The 25,268-nt window shown below is 43.0% G+C and overlaps 1 protein-coding gene across 5 annotated transcripts; it reads left to right on the top strand.

The window, feature by feature from the left end:
* The first annotated feature begins 6,433 nt into the window (after positions 1-6,433).
* Positions 6,434-25,208, top strand: lcorl (ligand dependent nuclear receptor corepressor-like). Of its 5 annotated transcripts, none has more exons than XM_084369100.1 (8): positions 6,434-6,599; positions 7,562-7,627; positions 9,363-9,451; positions 9,599-9,725; positions 11,113-11,337; positions 11,463-11,544; positions 17,716-23,105; positions 23,210-25,208. In XM_084369100.1, exons 1-8 carry the CDS (start codon positions 6,506-6,508, stop codon positions 23,215-23,217), a joined length of 6,081 nt encoding a protein of 2,026 aa, XP_084225226.1. In that variant the 5' UTR covers positions 6,434-6,505; the 3' UTR covers positions 23,218-25,208. The 5 variants fall into 5 exon arrangements, with proteins under 5 accessions (XP_084225226.1, XP_084225225.1, XP_084225229.1 ...); XM_084369099.1 differs by having other exon boundaries at positions 9,599-9,734; XM_084369101.1 differs by lacking the exon at positions 6,434-6,599 and adding an exon at positions 6,774-6,933 and having other exon boundaries at positions 9,599-9,734.
* Positions 25,209-25,268: the final 60 nt, after the last annotated feature.

Raw genomic sequence — 25,268 nt, 5'->3', positions numbered from 1 at the left:
CTCTCTGGTGTTTGCTTCTTATCAGCAAGTCACAGCTCTAAGCAGAAACACGAGTCCAACAGAAGATTCACAACTGCATTACATACAGCAGACACACACACACACACACACGCAGGAAGACAGCTGTCTGGATTTACGAGCGGCCTGTGCACAGTGACAGCTTTAAATATCAAACTACTATTTCATTTCTCTATCAATAGATAAACATCACACTTGACTGAGAATACTGGAATTATAAGGGAGGTGGTGTTTTTCTCTCTCTTTCTTCCTCCGCGTTGAAATGTGGCCTTAGTTTGTCTTGGAGATAAGCGCCGGGCTCGTCCAGACGTCTCAAAACGCCCCGTCTTTGATTCTGCGATTGACAGTGGAGAATTCAGTATCTGGCCCGAGCCACGGGGCCATTTTATAAGCTGGTTGTAAATAACAGCGCCAGCTGATGCTTCCTGAAAACACATCAAAGAAGTGAGTCAGATACACAGATACTTACTTACACTCAGGGGGCAAGGATTCACATTATATTTGCTCTATGCTCTGTCTACTCTCACAGTACCACTGAACGCATTAAAGTTTTTCTTTTTCCAGTTTTTGCACGTCGGGGTGGGAGTGAGTGTGTGTGCATGTGAGATATGAGAAGGGAGACTCACAACATGAAGTGGGGAGGCTCCTGCTTGTTTTGTTCTAATGTGGTGAGTAAGAACGTTTATTTCTGCAGCACCAAACCAGACTTAGCATCACAAAGTGCTTCATAATAAGTAATAATAAAATACACAGCGAAAGGCACAATACCAACGAAATTAATGCCTTAACAAAGGGTCAGCAGATGGGACTGACCTACTTCAGAGTGTCCTCAGATCATCAGTCAGATGCAGCTCAGTCCTATCATTATTGAAAAGACAGAGCATATATATACGTAACATAGGCTATAGGTGAAAGCATATCGGAAATCAATGAAAAGACAGTTGATCCCAATCTTAAAAATGTATTTAAACCTACAATAACATATTTTGGCCACTTGGGGGCAGCAGAAACAAGTTGAGATTTAAAGGGTTAAATTTAAGGTCGATATTCAGCCTCTTTCAGCTCCGCTTTGGTCTCCTGTACCAACTCCTGAGGGAAACATCTCGCTCTTTAGCTGCTGAATGCTCCACTATGTTCACCAGCTAGTCATTTGCTGTGTGTGTGTCTGTTGTTTGGAGCTTTTTCTTTACAACATTGAAATTCGCTATTAAACTCCATAAAGCCGACAACTATTGGTTCACTGCAGCGTGACCCCTTTCACATTGTGTTAATGTTGACATTTGAGACATTGTCATCATAAAAGTACTGATTATAACTGCGTCTAATGAACAGCAGGTCAAAGTGTCATTTGTCATGTTATTTTGCAGCTGCTGGTTGTTTCATCTGCCATCATGTTGGAGTAATGATATTAAGGGCACAATCTTCTATAGTTATAACCCCACGTCTAATAAAATACTGGAGATAAATCACATATATAGATGGTGCCTTACTTTGCAGAGCTCTGAAAGTGATCACAAAGATTGTAAATTGGACTGTGTATCTGATGGGAAGGCGATGCTAAGTAATCACGATGGGTGGTAGGAGAGTCCATTTACGGGACCTTTCTAAAGCATTAGCTGTCCTTCTAAGACAATTGAGAAGAGAGTTACAATCATCCGAGCGGAACAAAATCAATGCATGGATAAATATCAACACCTCGGTTCGAGAAACGACGTGCTCCAGTGGAAAAAACAGGAGCAAGTCAAACACATATTCAGAGGCTACATCGCTGAGGTTGCCACAAACTGATGACAGAAGAGAACCAGTGTTTTTCGTCCATGTCTAGGACATGATAGCTGTTATTTTGTATTCACGGCGGGATCTGTGCCATCCTAACTTATGACTCCTAACCTAGGAAATGCTTCGTTTAGGATGGTTTCTCTAAGAGGTACGATTTTTTCCAAAATGCAGTTAGGAAGTCAGTTTCTGTAATAGGCTGCCAAAAATCCTAAATGTCATCTTAAACTAAGTTAAGATGGGATTTCAGACTTGAGAAGTTTCTGTAATGAGGCCCCAGGCATATAATTCACAAAATACAGGCAAGAAAAGAAGCAGACAGAAAAATCCAGACTGACAAGTCTCACAGCAACACGGCTCTTTCTTGACTTTTTCCACCATTATATGCTAGATGAAGGAGTACACTTGACCTTGCATGTGTTTTTAGTTTGGCTATTTCCTCCCGTCCCCCCCCTCGCCTCCCTCCTCCTCCTGACATCCCTGGGGCAAGGTCCGGCCCCGTGCACCTTCACTTACAATGACCCTCCACCTTCCAGCCCCCCTCGGCAGCGCACCTTCACCCTCCCCAAATGCTCGGTGTCTGCGTGCGTGCATGAGCATTTTTTTCTTCAAAGTCAAGTGCATTATTGTGCGCCGAATTAATGATAATCCTCCCGTAGTGCTCCTGCGCCGCATAAGCCCTTAGAGCCCCTCTTTACCTTTTACCTCCAGAACAACACACGTCTCGCTGAGCCCTGTCTTACCTAAAGACCGGCCCAGATGCACAAAAGACAGACAGCTCAGACAGAGCGGGAGAGTGAGGGGGGTCAGTTGGAACCAGCTGGACGGAGCAGAAGTAATGAAAGGCTTCTTCAAATGGGCTGCGGCTCGGTGTCTCCCTGCACAGCGGTGCAGCTCTCCGGGTCTCCGGGTGCATGCGCACACACACTCCTGCTCAGATTAAACTCTCCTTTTCTTGCCTTACTGCCCTTCCTTCCTCCTTAATATTTACCCTCCCCATCCATTCCTCCAATTTTGCAGCGTATCAGCTTGTAAAAGTGAGGATATATCTGTCGAGTGAGCCAGCACGTATTAGCAGAGCTTTAGGTAGGAATGCTGAGAAAGGCTCTATCGCAAATAAACATCAGCATGTCGTACAGCGAGCATCATCTCTCATTTAAAGCCAGGAATCCTAAACAGATGTCTGTATGCATTCGCTTGCACAACAGCGAGCGTAGCCGTGTGTTTGGACATGGGAAGCTGAAGTGAGGGTTCACGCTGGACTCTTTAGGGACGGGAATACTGCACCTCTGTAGTAATCACAATGGCCCCGCTCCAACCATAATACCGATCCCCAGGACTCTAACCTCACACACTCATGCATATATGCCGTACATGCACAGACACTCGGGCGCACAAGCTCAAAAAACACCCAGGTAATCATTCCCATATTTATTTTCTTTTGCGTTCATATTCCTCTCCCCTTCGTGTGTTTTCATAAAAACAATGCCAAGCCTCTCGAACGGGGTTAAATAAGTGATTTTTTGGAAATCCCATTTGAAAAGGCCCCGCTCAAAGTGCGGTGGGCGTCTGTGCCGTGTCAGAGATTATAGGCGAGGAAGCTGCCAGAAACTCAATGAGGCCCTGGACTCTCCCGATCTGGTGCGACTGTGGTTTCACCCCAGTTAAAGGCTCATTTTGATTCATTCGATGTACTAATGATTAAACATATTGGATCCAAGTATTAGCACAAATAGCATACTCAATCCATCAACTGCCACAAATCAGCACCGTAAAAACGGCCAGGCGTGCGGCTGCGAGCCTTGCTTTTATTCATAACGCCTTGTTGGGGTGTTTCTCTAATTTATCGAGCTCCCTCTAATTAAACACGATCCCCACTGGTTTGTGCACAGCGCAGGGCCGTTACATAAAGTCTTTCTGAGAGTTTTTGTGGGGGGGGGGAATGCAACGCCATATGCACAAGTGTGCCAAAAAAAGTGAGGTTTCTACCCCCTCGCTTACGATGTAGTAAACTCAGCAAGATGTCTTGAAGTTGGGACGAGATGAAACCTGTAAATAACAACGGGGGAAACGTGCGTCACAGTCGGTTCGAGGGCGAGGAGAGCGAGTTCATACCGAGCCTGCACGCCGAGCCACTTTAATTGTTAGAGTGAACGATAAAACCCTACTAATACCAGCTAAATCCTGTTTATATTAAACGTGCGAGGTGTTTCTTTTATGGCATATAGGGAGAACCGGTTCTAATCATCTTAAAAATCCTATGGGCTCGAGGAATGCACCTGTAAATTTAATCGACTTGAAAACCTCTTAACAACCGCCGGCCTCGCTGCCCACTTCAGGGAGCAGGGAGAGAAGCTGGAGAGATGATGGGGTGGAGGTGAAACTAAAGTGGAAAGGAGGAAGGAGTTAGACTCGGTGAGACGGGTGGTGCGTTCGTCACGTTGCCTTGGTTATTCTGAAGACGTGCTTTATTCCTGGGCGTAATGAGATCTCGTGATTTCTTCATCTTGTGGCTAAATTTAATATAGTTTGTGAACGCCGTCTACTTCTGGCTGTTGTGTGTGAGGCAGTTAAACTGAGGGAAATTAAAATGTGTAGCTACTGTGCCCCTCTTCTGAACTACATAACAAGATCCAGGTGTGTTCCTACACAGTGTTACACACACACACACACACACCTCTGAGTGGCCCTGACTGCAGTGTGGACCGTGCGGTGTTGCAGTAATGAGATATGTTGGTGGCTGAGGTGTTAAAGGGTCCTCGGGGCTGCAGCAGAGGGACCACCACCTTGGTGCTAAGCTGCCACTCATTTCGTGATCACTACATACATGCGCCGTCGTCGACCGCATTGTTACTCCACTTGAACACACGTCGTTTGAACACGCACACGCGCGCACACACAGTGTTATCGTGACCCTGCACGTAATCACCTCTGTCCCCAGGGCACGCCGGGCTGTATGCTGTTGGTCACGCTCCGGCCCAGAAGTGCCGCTCACCAGACCGCCGTCTTTCATCACCATCTCCACGGCAACCAAGCTCTAAGTCACCGTGACAACGAATTCCACCTGGGCCCGTGACACTTGCTGCCTCCTCCGAGCTCAGCATCCAATCACATCGCCCCGTCTGCTCTCCGGCTCTTTATGACTCTATTTCTTACGTTGCGTAATCGGCCTCTCTGCCTCTGTCACCCCTCAATCACTAACACACTCTCCATGAACCCCGTTTCTGCAGGTTCTCATACTTTTCTGATGCACTCCATAGCCGGATTAACCTATCGCGGGGGCCCCCGGGCGTAAAAATGAGCTGGGGGCCCCTGTTGAAACCCTGTTCTGCCCACGCTTTGTACAATGAATCTGCAAACGCTTCCTTCAGGTACAGTGCAGACAGAAGAGTACACGTAACATCCTAATTATATTTTTGCCTCGAGGCCCAGACTACTTGGCCCCTGCAATTAATTAAAAAAATGTCGCAGACAATTTGAAACACAGTGAAACTGGGGACTATTCGGGGACCCCCTCGGCTGTCCTGTCGACCGGATGTAAACAAAGAAACTATGTTCATGAAGCTTTGAAGATAAGACTGTATCATCAAGTTCAACATGTAACACTTGGTTCGTCCCAACAAATGTATTGCACACTGGACCTCAGTGTTGTTCTCTGAAAAACCTACAGCTCTCTGCTGCCCTCATGTGGCCACACTGAGTCCACTCAGACTGTCAGTGTCTGCTGTGCAGTGATTGTGATAATTGTCAAGTGTTGTTCTGCATCAAACCCATCTAACCCTAACCCACAAACTGTTTGTCTCGGCCTACATGTGAAGCCTTTACTCTGAGCTCTGCTTCACCTGATGCATTATTTAGTCAAATAGTGGAAAGTGTAACACTGCCAGCAGCAAACAGCACTACATTACACAGTGCAGTTGCAAAGCATTCAGCACACTTTTAATGACCATGCACTTCACTAAGTATGGACCAAGCCTGGTTGTTTTGAAGCCCCCAAAACTTTGGTTTATGGAGGAGAAAAGAGCAAACGATAAACAAGTCCAGGCAGCTCACTGAACCGTGATTCTGTCCATCTGTTGCAGAAAATCCCCAAAAACATGAGGCTGGTAATTTGCAGCGCTATGGCTGCGGTTTTTCCTTGAGGTCAAACACAACATGCCAACAGTAAAAGTGTTCACAGCGTCAACCAATCACATATGCAACACAGACATTAAAGCAGCCAATGGGGGGATGACACATACATATATAAATATATATATATTGCTATTCATGGCATACATGCTCATGTGACCAGCTACTCACATGATATATATATTTATAGATACTGTTGTGTTTTATGTGAGCATTAAAGTTTATTGTTTTAGGATTTAGCAGCAGCAGCTCCCATGTGTGTTCAACAAGGTCAATGACACTGAGCTTTAAGAGAGGTGTTGTTTATATCTTTATCCAGCTATTTGTAGCATGCACCTAACAGAAAAACATGCCCTTTGTAGTGTTTTTTTGCAAAAGCAGCACAGAAAGTGGGACTCAGTTTGATCTGTGAGACTGAATTCAGGGCAAACATGTCCCTTCTCCTCTCTCCGGCCTCCCTCCCCCCCTGGTGGCCGGTGGGGGGTACCGCAGCCATGGCAGGGTGAGGGTAAAACCGTCCACAGCCGCTTCCTGTCGTTCAAACAGAGGGAGAGAGAGGGGGGAAGGAGTCGGACGCAGAATGGCGACCGTGCAGTGCACCAAATGCACGGCAGAAAGGAAAGGGTTTCGGCGGGAACTTGATTCTTGGCGACACAAACTGATACACTGCGTCGGTACGGTCCATGTGCAGTTCATATTTTGTCAAAAGTCAGCGAGCTTTCAAAGAGATTTCGCCCGTTTGCAGAGGGATCGCTACCCCAAGCTATCTCAGATTGCTAGCTAATGTTAGCTAACCACTCGCTAGCTAGTAGCCTGGCACCGTAGGTGGCCACAGCTTTAGCGGTTAACTTAAGCTGGCAGGCTAATATTTACCAGCTGGCTAGCCGTTACAGTTGGCTCCTCTTCTTTGTCTCTCAGAGCTAGCTTGCTACTCACCGGTGCTAGCTCTTTCGCATCTTTTTTATACGACTGAAGGGATACCGAACATGTAGCATCAAGGCGTATCACGTAATTTATCGCTAACAGACAGTTACAGTGTTAGCTAGATGTGTTTATTGACATTTATGTTGGCTATGCTAATGCCGTGCTAACAAGCTATGCTAACTTAGCTGTTGATATTATTAGGGGGAGGGGATTGTTGCTACGTTAGGGCAGCTAATGTTAGTGCAATATGAGAAAAGCATACATCTCTGTGGTCTCGGGTAACTGTCTTCCACGTACCGATCGCTATTTTGAACACAGTTTTTCATGCTAACATTACAGCAGCCGGTAACCTCAGGCTAACCCACCTGATGGTAGCTGGATTTGTTCTTGTTTATAACACATAATCGGAGTGACATCAAACGTAGACTGCACGAAAGAAAAAACACATCGATATATTAATGTTTCTCCTCCTCACCGATCATATTTATTGTGTGTTTTGTCAAGCGATCATACGAAGTCGCTAATCATTACAGGTGTTTGGTGTCAGCCCGAAGTTGACAATTGCAAATGTGTTGCCGTCGAGCTGGTCCGGTTTGGCTCAGGGCCATAAAATGAGAAAAAACATACATCAGCCTTTTGTCAAGCAGCTTTAACATTCATAACTCGTTCATGTCAGCACTGAAGGATTTTCTCTCTGTATTTTGTCTTGCAGGGTTTGAAAGCATTCTGGAGGGAATCTATGGCCAAATGTTGCTGAGAGACCTCAATTTATTTGATGGTGGGTTATTGTTTTTGTGCATTATATATTTATTTTCAACAAAAAATATGTAATGACAGACACTTCACAATGTCTTGATCTGTCTCCTGATCCTTTCTGACTCGTCAGACATATAGACTACAGGATATTTTCAGCCATGGGTTGATTCGTATTGTGTGTCACATTAAAGACTCTTGCTTAACAGCTATATAATATTAACCCTGTTATCTTTGAAGTACAGCTACTGCACTTTGCAGCCAGTCATGTAAAAGAGATTAATCTTTTTTTATGTTCCAAGTTATGGATAGATACCGCCTGCCCTCTCCCCATGTGTGCCTCTCAAAACAAAGCAACTTGTAACACCATTTTTACATAGATGATGACCACACAGTCCAGCTGACCCACATCACTGTAGAAATTGTCAGCAAGTGTGACGCACTTCAGACTCAGAAAAGGACAACAAGAAAGGAAATCTTTAAAATAATAATAATAAATTGCAGTATATCAAACATGCTGCTAAATTATAAAATATATCAGGGAACCACCGACCTTGCTACTAAGAGGGCAGCTTACTCACATCAACCCAAGGCAGGGAAAAACAATGCAAACAGTATGAGGCAGGGCAATAAATAAAATAAAGTACATTTTTTTGCAAGGGTATTATCCTGCACAGCATTCATGAGAATGCTAGATTTAGATGGATGAAACTGACCCTAGAAACAAGATACACAACATCCAGTCAGCAGTTTTCCAGTAAAAAATGCATGTGCGGAGATGTTGCCCTATACATCACTGCTCATTGTGTGGCAGCAAATATTGTTCGGGGTCCCTGGTAGTTATTATAATAATACCTCTTGTGACTCCTTACAGCTACGAGGGAAAAAGATTTTGTCTGCCCTTTTTTTTTTTTTTTTTTTAAGATACTTTTAGAAAGTACCCCTAACACAGGCACTGATAATGCGAAATCATTTTAATAAATATAAAAACTGAAATGATTAAAATAACAAAATGGTTCTGTATCGCATCATCGCAAACTTATCCAGTGTACATCTGGTAGGACTATACGGCGCTCTTAACTCGTATAGCTCTACTTTCTCCATTAGCGTGTGGTTTGCTATCACAGGTCGCTGGTGCTTCTACCAGCAGCCAAAACACACAGCTTGCTTGACGCCACCGGTGCCGTCTCAATGCAATCAGCAGTGCCATCTGGAGTCTGAGTGAGGCCAGACGGGAACTAAATCAGATGATGTGTGATAGAGACCTGGCAGCCATGATGAAATGCTGTGTGAAAATACCGTTTGAGTGACAGTAATTTGTTTGCCTTTTAATTTTAAAAGTGCAGATTTAATCATAGATATCAGAAAAAGTCCCAAATTGTCACGAAGCAGACCTGCTCTGGATTTGCAACTAACTCGCTCGTAATAAGTGCAACCAGGGATATTAAGAAAAATGGCTACGTTAGTCTAAATAATGGAACTAAAACAAAACATCCTGCAGACCGTATTAAAGTTTATAAACCGACATCTGTCTATAGGATTTTTGCGAGTCGTAGAGCTTTGTATTAAGTGTTAGCTGCTGTAAATCTAAGACTAATCTATAGTCGGCAGCATGTAATGTTCTCTTAAATAAAATTGGTGACATGATGCAGCTTGGAAACCACTGCTGCTCTTTATATTGTGACCACAGTAAGACGCTGTCCGACCCTTGATGTATCCTCCTTTATTAATGCCTGGTTATGTGATGTTATGTCTTTCAGACTGTGAACCCGAAGAGGCGGACGACTGGTCCCCAGAAGCAAGCTGCTCTCAGTGTTCATTCTGCAAACTCCCCCTGGATAAACTCAGTGTGAGTAATAGTGTTTTTATTTCGGGCCACTTTAAGTTATCCTTAGCTCTTGACTGTTAAATAGTTTGACATAAGATATTGAATATTATAGGATATACTATGTTCACCATAGTAAAGCAGTCGGTAAAGTAATTTTTTTCTCTGCAGGATCAAGTACCTGCAGCCACGTCGCCCCTCTCCTCCCCCTCTGATTACTCTCCTTGTCAGGCTCCAACCCTCTCGGAGAGCAGCCAGTCAGCACACAGGTTCCTACAAGCTGTGTTTCACAAGAAAGGTGAGTCAGGTACGGCAAAGTGTCATCTTATGATTCGCTTAAGCTCCTGTTGTAGGCGTACAGCTGTCAGCTTTCACCCTGCAGTTACTCAGTTGCCATCCAAATAGAAGAATTAGTCATAACAATACAAAATTAGTCTGCTTTGATTTGTCTGGTTTTGCGACCAGCACGTTTGTGTGTCGTCACTAGCTGTCTGGGGATTTTCATGAGTGTGTCCATAGCCAAATTATCAGATCTTATTTTTGCACTTTGCAAAGTGCTTCCTTTGTAGATAATTTCAGTTATAAGTGCTGAGGTTCAAGATCTACTCCTCTAATGTTGCTGCTGCCGCACTAATACAATGGAGGTGAATTGAAATTTGATTGACTTTGTCACACACACACACACACAATGTCTTGTCCCTTTTGAATAATCCAAACCTTGTTGGTTTATCAAGACACAATTTCTTGCAAGTAACTGATGATATACCAGCACAGAGTTCCTAAAATTAGGCCTACGCAGTGTGAGGAAAATCTGTAATGTGTGATAACATTGTTCAACATGAGCTGTGATAATCAACTACTGAAGTGCTCAGATCAGCTGTTGTTCAAACGTTCGTATCATGAGTGGTGAATGCATGGGGCATAGAAATGAAATGATCTCTCTTGTTCATGGTGTTGTAGGCCGTCTTTTGCAACGTGTTTACTGCACATGTTCAGATCGCAGTGACTATAAAAGTGTGATTTATTGGTCAGCACTACCAAAAATGTGGTTGGGGCTCCTCGAGGGGTCCTTGAAGTCATCCCAACGTTTCCAGAGAAAATTCATTGTGATTACCAGCGAACTGCTTCCAAAGTGGATTTATGAGGAAATGACTCATCTTAGTTCAGTTCAATGCTAAGTTTCATATTTTCAGCTCAGCCTCAGCCTAAGAGGTAGGAGGGGGCGATTTTGACAGTGTGATTTCATAATAATGACAATAATCTCTGGAACACCAATTGGGAAATTGTGGGAAATAACCAGACAATGTTGCCATAAACAGCCATGGTCATTAAATTACATCATTGTTCATGTTCTGCCAGTAGGCGCATTTATAGAGTCTGACGGTATAAATCATCACACTGCCTGAACAGCAAAAGGCAGATTTTTAAGTTAAAACTATGTTTCACACTTAGCAATACTTAACTACCTGATATGAAGCCTAAATAGAGTTTCTTGTACACATTTTGGACACACTTTTGCTGCTCACGCGCTGATATCAGGTAGATATCAGGTAAACCTTTCTATGAGGACCAAACACCCCAAACCTTCCACTTCTGTTGACCTATTCATTTAATGGGAATCTTTGTTTGTAATGTTACAAGTCAGATCCTCTCGTTTTGACTCCTATCTGCGCCTTCTTCATCAGATGTGCCCCCAGGCTGTGATTCCAACATCCCTCTGGTTGCCCAGGAGCTGATGAAGAAGATGATACATCAGTTTGCCTTGGAGTACGCGTCCAAGTGCCTGCTCCACACCAATACAAATGGTGTTACAACAAGGACCTCATCACCTCTGTCAGACACATCAGATGCCCCGCTGGATCTCACAGTGAGCCGAACCCAGGAGGAGAAAGAGGGTGAAAGCGAACCAGGTGGGGAAGGCATCGGGTGTATTGTGAATACAAAGCTGATAAATGCATCTTTTGAGCTTCCTAAGTTTTACCTAAGTACTGAAACTCAATCCCTAACCAGTTTAAATAAATTCCTCTTGTAACAGATGGCGTGCTCGACCTCTCTAACAGGAACTCTGCCTGCTCAGCAACTTCATCAACATCTTCATCTAATCACAAAGCCTCAGGGTAAGAGTCTTTTGTTAATTCATAGATTTCCTCTGTTTATACATTTAACTGGTATTCAGCCTTGCGGCAAAATGCACAAAGACGCCTTGTCATTACTATTGGTTAAAACTGGGGGTTCTTCTTAAAGATGGTAATATATTTAGATGACCAAGGCATTTTTGTCCAAACCCACTATGACTGAACTTTGTTTGCATGTGAGGAAATCCCCATTTCAGTACTATTGTCTACTGCATTTCCTTCATGGTGTATAGCATGGCTACGGCTGGAAGGTTAGCATCAATACTGTGTTGTGTTACTGTCATTTTCACCAGCACTGCTTGATTTAACACTTCTGTGGCCTGAACGATAATGCATACTCCTTTGTTTGGCAGTCCTTTGGGTCACTTCATTGGTAGTTATTATGAAGAGATAGCTTGTGTTTGGTGTTTTGATTCTATGGGGTTGACTCTTTTATCTCTTGAGCGGTAACGTCACAGCAATTATAACCCTATTATAACATTTGCCAACAGCTCAGGATTGTACATTGAGGAGAATATTGCAGTGCCTCACAACGATTTTACCTCCTTTTTTACTGATCCAGTTATGAGTTTGATTATTTCAACCTTCAAGCATGTAGGACTGTCACTGAAGGATATCTCAAAACTACAGGGGTTGTGTGTGCACGCCAAAGTAACCCCAGCCATTCACAGACTGTCCCACCTGGACGTGAAGAGGCTTTGCCACACACACAGAATATGTCTGTACGCAGAAACAGACTGAGAACAGACAGACATGAAACATAACAGGCGCAGTGATGTTACCAACACAAGGCATAAAGGAGTGGACCCCTCGCTCTGCAACCCCCCTGTCCCCTATGCCAAAATCAAACCCCCTCCATCACCTCCATCCTGACCCTGCTGTTTGGTCCTCCCATCCCTAGGAGGCAGCGCAGGCAGAAGGAGGAGTACATTGAGAGGAGCTTGGAGCTGTCTGAGGGGTTGCTGTCCAAGGCCTTGAAGGATATACGTTCAGGGAGGCTGCAGGAGCAGCGGGCTGCGTTGCTTTATGGAATACCTCTTCACATTCTGAGGCGAGGTCTGGACGGCTGGGCTGAGGGAAGGCCAAATCAACTCGCACCAGGAAGCAGAGATTTCAGGGATGAAGTGACATCATACAATGTGATGTCATCAATGCTGGGTGGTGAAGCCCGCCTTGTTCTGCAGAAGGTGGCGGCGTGGGCAGAGCGGGCAGAAATTGGAGGAGCTGCAGAGGAGAATGGAGACTTGAGTTTCCCTTCATCCTGTCTCAGCTTTTATCAGCCGAGCGGTCTACAGAAAACCCTCCCACACTCCTTTCCCCAGCTCAGGGATGCTCTCCAGCCCTCACCAAGCCCCACCCCCAGTCTGGAGCTGCCCACACCCCTGCGTATTCCTCAGGTCCGTTCCATGTCCGACCATAACAGGTCGATCCAAGCTGAGAATTGCAGCATGGCTGAAAACCTACACCAACGAACCTCAACAACAGAAGGTACTGCCAGTTCATCGACCGCTAGTGCTAGACCTTCATCTCTCTTCAAACTCAGACCTCCTTTCTTACCACAAGGCGGTCCGGGCATTGCCAACCAGTCACCTCATCGCCTGGGACCACGAGGGTCATCGCTGGATGATTCAGAAGAGGGGGCAAGTGGCCGGGATAAAGACAAGCAACCGAGGAAGAAACGCGGGAGATACCGCCAGTACGACCATGACCTGCTGGAAGAGGCCATCACCATGGTTATGGGAGGTCGCATGAGTGTGTCCAAGGCCCAGGGGGTTTATGGGGTGCCTCATAGCACACTGGAATATAAAGTCAAGGAGCGTACCGGTACACTGAAGAACCCGCCCAAGAAGAAATCTGCCAACTTTTGTTCATCCAATTCCAACTCGTCCGGTTCTGGTACCATTACCAGTACCACCAACTCAGGGACTCTTTCCTCAGCTGCTGACGCAAAGAGTATCTAGACCACGAAACGCCTCCAGAACTCCTCAACACTTGAACTCATCACCTCGTACAAGATAAATGTTTTCTGGAGACACTTGTTAAAACACAACACATGCCTTTATAAAATATATGGATATCGATATTCAGGTCTTTCAACTATGTCTGTAATGTGATGGTCATACTTCAAGCTGTATTTCTCAAGCTTTGTCCTGGGCTTTGATCTAAGCAGCTACAAGGTTCAGCATTTTTCAAGAGGCAGTGGTCCTCATTGCAGCTTTTTTTCACAGGGGCTGATAAACTAAACAAACACGTCCTAGATTCCGTTTTTTTATCAGTAAAGCTAAAAGATCTTAAAGGATATGGCTTGCATTATATTACCTGTTGACGTAAATCAACAAATGAAAAGACCAAAACTAAAGAATTAATTTTATCCTACTAGAATTTATTGTCTGTGTGGCCGAAACCTGCTGTATTCAAATCATCAGTGGCCTCATTTATTTAATACTTCTTTTGATGGAAAAGTGGCAGATGTGCACACTACAAACTGTTTTAAAGAAGGGTGGTTTTTGTCTTAAACTTTCATCTGGCATGGCTGAAACTTTTTTGCTTTGGTTCACTACCTTTTGAATGGATCTTTTTCCGTCTTCACTGGCTTGCATCAGATTATACAGTATACACAGTATTTTCTGGATAGCGGTAGAGTTTTACAGCACATTGGTATCAGTCTGTGACTAAAAAGACTATACTTTTACGGATAAATCAATTGTTGGTTTTGGTCTTCATAGGTGATCTATTGGTCAGAACAGAATGAAATAACACCAGAACTATCCTTTAAGAGCTTCAGGAAGTAAACATTGTTTTCATATTCATATGATGTGGTTTTTCTTCAAGGGGTAAACTGACATTTGATTGTCAACCAGATTGCCCAGGATCGAGTGTGAGAAATGCAGTTGTGGACCTCTTAGAGCTAAGAAATAAAGTGTGACTCTCATGTTTCCTAGCTGTTAGGTTATTAGGTTATTCAGGTTTGATTCAATTCTTAAAGCTCCTTGTTAATGGAGCATTGATGATTGTCATTTGCAGCTTTCTATCTCTCTCTGGGTATTTCACCCAGGCTACTGAAGTGACTTAGAGCCATTATAACAGATTAAAAACTCATTGCTATGGGTAGACACCTCTACAAACAGGGAGATTGTACAGTACAAACTGCTGTTGTGGCTACATTGTCATTATGAGTTTTTGTTGAAGAGATTAGCTTAAGAAAGCCATTTTGTGTCCTCATAGTTTCCCCGCTTCATTTGTGCAAGCTAGTCTGAACATTGTATTGAGTGTAGTTGGAATGCAACTGTGCAGCATGTTTTAAAATGTGCACTGATAAGCTTGGGAACTGTATGTTATTGTGTACGTGTACTGTTTGTGAAAGATGTTCTTTTATTATCACAGATATTTACTAACTCTGCTACTGTAGCTGTATTACTGTAAACCTCATACATGACTGCTGCTTAAAACTTTACGCTACTGGACCGTTTCCCTAGCACAAAGAAGGGTAGATACAACAAAGAAGCTCATTTCAACTAGAATTTAGTGCATGGATATGGTTATTTATGATTGTGAAGGCTACTGGAGGCTACAGTAGTTTTGGTGAGACGTCAGCAGTGTGACAATGACTTGATTCAGTGTAAGGCGCACAGGCTTGTTTGTCTGTGTCTGGGGAAATGCTAAATGTTGCGTCTACACTCATGTCTGTCTTTGAGATGGGCCTATTTCCATTAACAGTGCTACTACCAAAGCAGCAGTTCAGGGTTACCCACAAAAAGCTGCTTCGTTTTGTTTTGCTGTGATGTCAGCCTGCCTCTCTTTCTCTCTCTCTAACCTCTCTGCCACATATACCTCTGAACTTTATCTGCCTATATTCCAATGTCTGTTTTCACATCAAGGCCTCAGTGTTACGATGCTGAATCTGCTGGGGTATGCGCTCTTATTATCTTAGGAACACTCAACAACATTTAACTTCAAGTAAATTAATATACAGTTATTTGGTCGTTAAATGAGAAATAATTTTTTTAAAAAGGATAAAATTCTGCCCGTTGGCATTTACAGGAGATCTGCCATTTGTCCTTGTTGGTTATCTTTGTGTTATTTGTGATTTTAAAGCTAATTGTAAACCTGTTAAATTTCTTGTTTGGCATTTCAACTTTTCTAACTTTGGAAACTATACAAACACTGATGTCTCCGCTCCTGAATGTTTCTGATCATAACAGTACACAGTGCCTGTGTCTGGGGCTACAGCATAGTGCAGCATGATGTCTCTACTCTGGGAAGTATCTGCGATTTATATCAAAAGGCCAGTTTGTAAACAAGCCTGAAGACCTTTTAAGAAATGGAAAAAGACAATTCTTTCATTGTGTATGTTTAATTGCAGTATATTCTGCGAACAAACTTTGGCTTGTTTTCAAATGGAGCTTAGGGCTTTTTTTTTTCTTTTTCTTTTTTGGACTGAACTGCTGGCAAATTTTAAAAACGACTTCACAGAAATCTGCTATTTATGCATAAATCAATTATTGCACTATGATTTACAAGAAGCATTTTACTGTAGAAACCTGTTTTGTGTTGTTGCTGCATACTTATTTATTGATTGTGCTTCAAAACTGTGATTTTACTAGTTTGATTGTTGTAGTTCTTGATTTGTAATGGGGCACTTTGATGCAATGTGAAATGTGTATTGCTACAATTGCATGACCGCTTTTAAATGTTAGCCTATCTAATTTATTTAGTCCTGAAATGACACCCCTGGTTATTGTGATTGTTTAGTGCTTTTGTTAAGATGAAATTATTTAAGTGATTTAAAAAAATAATAACTTGATTATCATAACAAACTTAAAGGTAACACTACAGAATGTAAGACTCTTACACTGCATCCAGCCCAGTCGAACAGGTCTGGATACATACAGTACTTAAATTGTTGGAAATGCGATCCCTTATCAAACACTGAAGCAATTTTAATGTTATTTAAATCGATGACCTGCTTTTATATTGAAATAAATCACTCATGGCCCTGATTTAACTGTTAGATGATTTGAACATGAGGGTTTTTTTGAGCTGTTAGTTTGTTGGAAAAAATGCTGTTGATTTAAAAAACAAAAAACATTTTGGTTTAGGCGTTTCTACAATCGTTCCTTCTGCTTTTAGCAGAATGTTATCATTTGCCTTGAGCAACTCATCAATAAAACAGTTCTCTAATCGGTTGCCTGCTATAATTCTTTTGCTAACATATTGCTTTGTTCAGGGTGCCAGTGCAGATTATAAACAGTTTACTAGAAAAACCTTTTTTCACTGTTACTGTTTTCAAGGACCTGTTTTAAATGCTGGTTTGACAAAAGCTGGCATGACAAACTTAACAACAGCAAATCAGGCTAGAATATGGTTCAAAGTTCAGCTTGCTCTGTCCAACCTTAAACTTCCTTCACCAGTTCACAGCTGTGTGTTCAGTAAAAGGCAGTTACAACATGTGGATTTCAAAACCTTTATTGTTCCTTGTTGATGTTAAACATTGATTTTATGATGAGTACAGACAGGATACCTATCATATCTGAGAACTATTTTATTGTGGTTCATTTTTAATTTAATTACAAGTGCATGTTATAAAGAATCACAATGCGTTTCTAATTATGTAAGTAAGCCGCAGGCTGCAAACAACTTTAATAATACAGCAATAATAAAAATGGATAGGACCATAATATTGCTCACTTTGAAGGCACTATGTAGTTTTGGGGAAGACATTTTAATCAGAAGAGAAGGATCTTTATTGACTTTTTTGGTGCCTAAACAAACTAAATGTTTTTATGGCTAAATAAACTAGATAAACAAACTTAAGAGACAACACAATTTCATACTGTTTCACTTTGTTTATATGTGGTGGACCCTGCCACCTTTCTAGCTTGAAACTGTGTTCTGAGGACCTTATTTTTCTCTGAGAACAACTTGTTTATTCAGTTATTGAAAAAAATATAAATATATTTCTGAGTTTTTATGATAAAAAACGGGTGACGTGGAAAATCTTATAACAGACCATAATGGAATCAACACAAAATGTTTATAATGGTGTTACTTAAAACATAGTCAGATCCTGGGTGAGTACATATTTATTGTTTGTCATGTAATACTGAGCTCAGCTACAAGTTAAACCTCTAATCTTTATATTTTTGCATCTAGCTCCCTGCTGCCATCTCTTACAAAAGAACCGGGGGATATTGGACAAAGAGGGACTAAGTGTCGTCAGAGCTCTGCGCTGGATGCTGTTCTCAGCTCACTCTGCCCATCACACAGTTCCTTACTCTACCAGATCCTGAAGCTGATGCACCAGGAAAAATTGCTGTTGTTTCTTAATCACAGACCTGTAGGTCAAATTGAATCTAACTGCTGTCACTGTGGTGTAAACCCACAGGATAATCTTACGCATGATGCAGTCCCTTTTAGTGAATGTAAAGCCCATAACAGCAGCCCATACTGCCCTTTAACTGACTGTGATCATCAAGGTCATGGCAGCACAATGTATCATCCAGGAGACTGCAAGTCCAGGTGTAGTGTCCATCACTACCCTTTAACAGACTGTAAAGGTGAAGCTCCTAGGGGCTCATGCTACTGCTGCTTGCAGAGGTCCAGGATAGAAACCTATACTGCTCTTTGCCCCAAGAGGCTGCGCTGCATTTCCTGCCAAAAACTGGCTGTAGGTTGTGTCAACTCATGCTCATTTGTATCCTCTCCCTCGTCATCCAAATCCCCTTCACTGTGCACTCCCTCCTCTAGTTTATGCCCTTCCTCATCGATCTGCTGTAACCAACACAACCCCCACTCTTGTCCCTGTTATTCAAACCATGCCTGTCTGACGCAGGTCAGGAACACAATTGAACCAGAGGTTGGAGATGGGGATCCTCCTGTCTTGAAGAGAGAGCAGAGCCCCTCTCCTCCCCCTCTGTCCCCTATCCCCTCAGACATCAATAAGAAGACTGATGAAAAGCCACCTTCCCTGCTTCACCACAGACAAGAGGAGGAAGCTGACCTTATAGTTAAAGATGGTCTTTTGAGTGCAAGCCACCAGGAAGCAGATATGGATACAGCTGCAGAAGAGAAGCAAGAGTGTAGGACCCCAAGTAGTAGTCAGACTGAGCAGAACCCAAGTGGGACTTTACTGCAAGATGTTGTGGATCGCTTCAGTGAGAAACTGGAGACAATCAGACCAATAGAGAAAGACCCACCTTTGGTTTCCGCAGCCCTTTATGTCTCTGAAAAGGAGCAGCTGCAGTCTCCCACAACCAGTCAGAACTTGAAGTATCCTGCTGATGCCCATCTGACTGAAATCATCACCACAGTGCTTCATACAGGCAGTGCTAGTGACTACAATCTCAGTGAGCTGTTCAATCGACAGGATAGCAAAGAGTCCAAGTCACCTAATACACGCTCTCGCCGTCGCCAAGAAGTCCTTACTGCTCTGGCAACACCCACTGATGATGCTTCAACCAGAAGGCATACTTTACAGATTAAACGAGAGCTTGCCATGCTTGACCAGTCTTACAGCAGGAAAAAGGGGCCACCAGCAAAGAAGGCAAGATTGAAAGAGGAAAATGTAACTGTAACTACATCGAACACTTCATCAGATTCAAACCTAGTTAAAGAGGAGTCCAAAAGAGAGCTGGAGGTAGATGTGGAACCTGTAGAGAATCATAAAGTTAAGGAGGGACCACTGAACATTCTCACTGAAGAAAGTGACAGGGATGAAGTGAAAGAGGAGATACAGACAGTTATAGTAACAGAAGACATTCAGATCATTAAAGCAGAGGAGAAAGAAAAGGAGATATCTAGTGAGGAAAGGGATTTTACTCTCTCAGGCACTCAAATTACCACCCCTGAGCTGCAGAGCAAATGTGGTAAACAAGGCTCAAATGGTGACGGTGTTCAAACACAGGTGATGACAGTGACTGCAGCCTCAGCAAAACAGTGTAGCAAGCCCTGTAAAGATGGAATGGGTAATGGTGCTGGAAGTGATGGAAATCATGAAAATGCACAATCAAGTCAAAGTTCTGACAGTGACAGTAGACCCGGTAAAAGTAAAGATTGCCGTTGTCCTATAAGAGAAAGGCAGAAATGTCAATCCCATCATTCCAAGGAGGCAAGGAGATCCAGGAGAAATAAAGTCCTACCACAGTGGTTCTCCTCCTATGTCACAGAGCCCATGTTTATTCATGCATGTTTCCCTGACGGCATTGTTAACCAGAGAACACGAAATGACAAGGCATTGACATCAAGTACACTGGATGCCTTATCCAAAGACCCAGATGCTAAGGACACCCAGCTTGAATCAAAAAGTGAAACATCCCTGTCCTCAGCTGAGCACACACAGAAGCTTGCCTTTGAATCAACACATAGAGACCAATGTGGACCATCTGACAAAGAGTCAAACAGTGTTTCCACTAACCAGGTATTTCCACAAAATGTGGCTGCCAAAGAGAAGAGTTCTGAAAAACAAAGCTCAGACAATGGGACAGATGGCAGTGACTGTGGTGCCAAACCTCTTGGAAGGCTACGATCATCTCCAAAAAGACTACAAAGACTACAGGACTCAAAGACCGCTTCAGGAACTCCCAAAAACACATCAAATGTAGATGTCACCGTTACGTCTGCTACCTGTGTTGAGAGCCCTCCCAACTCCCAAGTCCAGTACACTAGTCCAATTAAGCTCATGTTTGTATCACCAGTAAGGGATAAGGATGGAGTCAGATATAGTCTCAAATCAGCAGGCTCTGGCTCTAGTGGACAAGCAGAGCAACCTTTTGACCCATGTGAAGAGTCTTCATGGTCAGGGACAATTCAGAAACACATAAGCCCGCGGACTGAGTCCACCTCTTCACAAGTAAAATCTGTTTCTTCACCACTAAAGTCAGCTACCTCACCTGCAAGATCTGCTTATTCACCACGCAAGTCTGCTTCTTCATCACCCAAGTCTGCTTCTTCATCACCCAAGTCTGCTTCTGCATCACCCAAGTCTGCGTCTTCGCCAGCCAAGTCTACTTCTTCGCCAGCCAAGGCTTCGCCAGCCAAGGCTTCGCCAGCCAAGTCTGCTTCTTCGCCAGCCAAGTCTGCTTCTTCGCCAGCCAAGTCTGCTTATTCACCAGCCAAGTCTTCGCCAGCCAAGTCTTCGCCAGCCAAGTCGGCTTCCTCACCACCTAAAATAAGTCCCAGAAGGTCGAATGAAGGTACTCCAACTAAACGTGTAGCTGGAACAGAAGGCCAGAGATCACCAGGTGACTTACTATCTTTCCATGAAACCACTCCTCCAAAAAGGCGCCCTGGTCGGCCAAAGAAGATGGGACCACAACTGGAGCAAAAAGTGAAGAGGCCCATTGGTCGACCACGCAAGCAGAAGGCTGTGGATCCAGTAATAGGGGATAAAACAGTAAACGGAATATCTAATGAACCATCTGACCTAGAGGAGAATGTCAATAAGAACCTCAAAATAACGGTAGTATATGGCCGTTCAAGGAAAATTAAACGGACAGTGTCTGAGGGATTTGACAAGCTACAAACAGAATTTCATGATGCTTGGCAGGCAGTGGGCCTTAAAAGTGACTTGGGCATTTTAATGCACAACTCCAACATCAGCTCAGGTAGTATTAAAACTGCTACAGAATTGTCAGAGGACTTAAAATTTGTCAGCCCTGTGAAAGAGTCTGCCCCTCAATCTACCAGTAACATTAAATGTCAGAATCGGGATGACTCTATACGCTCAAGGAAACCAGGTAGACCTGCAAAAGTTAAAATCTCTGGAATCTCAGTTACAGTAACCACAGTTTCACCTCGGCAACGTAAAATTCAGATAAATAAGGATACTCGGCAGTCTCCTGAAACACAAATTCATAAGAAAGTACTTCTACAAGAGTTCAAATCTGCCAAAGAGCTGCGGACAATCAGTCATCAATCAACAAGCAAAGGCAGTCTTACAGAAGAAGGGATAGAAAGAAATGACGCAAGCAAGGACAAACTACCAAATCAGCCTGTAGCAGTGCGTCACTCAATGAGAGTGAGGAAGCCCTCGATCCACTTTCTGCATGCTGTTGCTACCTCTACCGCTAGATCCTATAGCCACAGTAATGCTCTTCTGCGGCGCTCTAAACAACTTCTGCTGAACAAGGCCAGCAATGAAAGGAAACAGGCAGAGCAACAGAGTAGTGTAGAAACTTCACGGGAGAAAAGACAGCTCTGTGGACAAGAGAGGAAAAACATCTCTCAGGACCTGAGCAGAGTGGCAGGGGTGTCTGTAGACTCAATCCTTACCCCAAAAGAGACGCTAAGGTGGTGGGCAGCATCAGCTGAGGAAAAGACTATGAACCAGGAGCTTGCCAGGCGAATACGAGTCATCTCTGACACTTGGGTCTCAGATACTGTTGGGAACCAAGGAAAAGAAATTGCTTTTGACTCTAAACTAGGCGCTAAAGGCAACAGGAAGTCTAAACATTCCTCTGCAGTTAGAACGCTATTCGACTGTCCTCCTAACAAACCAAGGTCCTGTAGCATGCAGCAGCTCTGCTCCTGGTTTATGCAGACCACAGAGACACAGTCTCTGGCTATTGTCAAGAAGGCAAGCTCCCGTAATCCTTACGAACTTATGCACTTCCCTCGTACTGCCAATAAAAAAAGTGCTTGCCACAGTCCTCAGGCAGAGCGACTCCGCAAACACATCAAGAAATTTGCCAAAATAGTGCCAAAAAGTCCTTTGCAACATCAACAGGCTCAAAGAAGGTTGAGCAAGAGAAATGAGGCACCTCAATCAACACATATTAGGCGTCAGCTTTTCACTCCCAGGTTTGCAGCAGGCAGGCTCAATCAGGGAGCCCAATGGAGGAGAAGCAGAGCATTTGGCAAATACCAAGCCACTCTATTAAGAGCAAGGACAAGGTTCCTAAACCGTAAGGAAAGGGAGAGGTGGCAAAAGAGGCAGAGGAATAAAAAAAACAGAAAAGTAACTACAAGTTTTTCTAATGGATGTGTAGCGACTGGGCTACAACCAAAACGTGAGGCATTACGAAGATCAACAAAATATCAGTTATCTGACTGTTTGGAGAACAGTTCTGCCACCAATTCTGTTGACCAAACTCAGGAGCCTGTGGATGTTAACAAAGAGCAGAACCTCTGCTCTAAAGCCTGGAGTCCTGAGACGCTAAAGGAATGCCGGGTGTTTCTAAGGAAGATCAACTCTCCAGACAATGAATCAACCGAGGAAGAGTGGGACTCCTGCACTGTGACACTGGATAACGGGTCACCTTCTGCATACCTATTTGCAGGAAGGGAGAGAAAACTGGTAGGAGTTGTTAAAGCTGTGAAAAGTGCGAGAAAAAGGAGAATGAATAGCACTGCCTCAAGAGAGCTAGCAGGTTCTGCAACTGAATCAGTTCAGGAGCAGGATGAGATGCCAGTGGGGAGGCAGAAAGGCAAATACAAAAGTCCTGGAGCTGTGTCTACTGAACCACCACAACCTCCACCAGCGAAAATGTTGAGACAATCGCGAATGAGGGGCCTGACCGGGCCACGGTGGTGCGACTTTGTATTTGGTAACTATCTGCATCTTTTCTGTAATATCATTTAGCACATCAACTTTTATTAGGCTTCAAATCACTACAATGTCCTTGTGTGCCCTCTTTTTTTTTTCTGACAGAAAACTAAATGAAGCATGAGGCCTCCTCGGACCTGGATAAGGGACTGTGGTTTTAACGTGGTGCCTTTGGACATTGAGCTGACCACGTGGACTGACCATCCCGCTATGGTTCAGTCTTACACTCAGCAATTATGTAGCAGTCTAACTTAACAAAAGCTTGATGTTGCACTATTTTTATCCTTGGATATGTATGTACAGAATGTTTGATTTTTTTTTTTTTTTTTTGGTCAACTTGCCTTTGTCTATCTGAAAGTGTATAGTAGATCAAATCATTACGTCGAACAGAGTTTTAATGGGATAAGTGCTTATACAATGAGCCCTGTCAGAGGTTTTCTTGGAAGGAAAGATGAAGCTTGACTGCATTAGACAGTGCCATCTCCCCCATAACATACCTCATTATCAAGCCACCACTTCTTTCAGACAATGACCTTTTCTTTGTAAAACTTAATCTGAAAACAGTAAAAAAAAATAAAAAAAAATAAAACTTTTAAATGATACTTTAAGTTATTGCTTCAACATTTAAAAATGTACAGTTGTAAAATCCCCCATACTAGTAAGATTTTTATTTATAGATACTTTGGCACTGTTAAACCTCCAAATTTCTAATTTAATGATTAGCTGTTTTTTATTTTAGATTTGAGAAAAGTATATTGAAATTTAATGACATTCTCGCAATCCCAGCCTCGTTTGCAGCGTTCTTCTGCAGTCACTGTTGTTTTGTGAATCAGTAGCCAAAAACATGGTTCAAGTGAAGGAATTTTTTTGGTTTTTTTCCCCCCTATCGCTCTCTGTATGGGCCCCGTCTGTAAAAATTGTCGTGAACTACAGTAATTGGCCATCAGCCTTTACTAAACCAAATAATTTTTGTCATTGTCATTTCAAGTATTTTTCAAACAATTCTTTAAATTGGCACTTAGCAATTCTTTGCATCAAACTGCAATAAGCAGACTACATATCCAGTCCCAACACCCACAAAGTGTAGAGATACATGTGAAGCGATGAAGAAAATGGCATTATGCAGTTGTAGACGGTAGATTCTGATTAATCTGTCGGTTTGTGGGATCTGTCTTGTTTTAATTCAGTTACCTTTATGTGATTGTCTTGTTTTCACCCAAAGCATATACTGTATGTTGGTGTCAGATCTACTTCTTGCACTATTCCAGCTGAGATTATTAATCCCACTACACAGATTCCTCCCCCATATTTTGCACATCCCATGTCCCACTACCAAACCCTACTGTAAAACTAGAGAATATATTTGGTGCAATACAAACCCAGATGATTTATCAGTATGTAGTAATTATTTTATTGCTGACAGACGAATGGATGTACGCAAGTACCAATGGCCTGGGATGTTACTTCAGTTTTGTTTCCATAGCCATGTAATGTGATCTTAAAGGATATTGCTCTACAAACTGTTTTTCCCACCTGCTTTGTTCTTCTCAATGAAGCAGGAAAATAACAGATCCTTATTTCTTATAATAGCATTAAAAATTGTTTTATCATAAATGTACTAGCATTACTTACTGTTTAAATGCAGGTGGGAATGTGATGTTGTTAAGGTTTCCTTAGAGTTTCTGTTTTTCTCAAGTTGGAGCGAGAGACGCCTACCTCCACTGGGACTCAGCTAGGTCTACTCCTCTTCTGCTTAATCAACCGTGAAATAGACAAGGCCAGACAGATGATCGATAAACACTAATCTTGGATCAATTTCATGTTTTCCTGCCCTCTGAAGATCCAGGATGTCTGGCTGTAGGTCAAAACTTAAACCTGTAGTGTATTGTGTGTCTGACTCTCCTTGTATGTCACTATGGTTGCCATTTCAACACGATGGAGAAGAGGTGGCTCAGTCTTGTGAAAAATAACCATCAGCCCACTGTTGAAGAACCTGGTGCTAAACATCTGTTGTATATTTTCTTTATCATGTGTTTTTATACTGTCCATTACAGATGCAACAAAGAGGTGTCTGATTGGAACAATAAAAAGTCTTTTGAATTAACCACTGAGTAATAGGATTTATATTATACAGTGAAATGCAAACCACAGAAGGTCCTGCTAC

This window comes from Pagrus pagrus (genome assembly GCF_965226575.1).
Source record: "Pagrus pagrus genome assembly, chromosome: 2".
In the NCBI taxonomy this organism is placed as follows: Eukaryota; Metazoa; Chordata; class Actinopteri; order Spariformes; family Sparidae; genus Pagrus; species Pagrus pagrus.
The sequence above is the reverse complement of the archived record's forward strand: the minus strand, read 5'-3'. Positions and strand labels throughout refer to the sequence as shown.

Coding starts and splice junctions, on each gene's coding strand:
- lcorl (XM_084369099.1), top strand. CDS start 6,506: ATGGCGACCGTGCAGTGCACCAAATGCACGGCAGAAAGGAAAGGGTTT. Junction 6,600..7,561: donor CAAACTGATACACTGCGTCG/GTACGGTCCATG, acceptor TTTGTCTTGCAG/GGTTTGAAAGCATTCTGGAG. Junction 9,735..11,112: donor TCACAAGAAAGGTGAGTCAG/GTACGGCAAAGT, acceptor CTTCTTCATCAG/ATGTGCCCCCAGGCTGTGAT.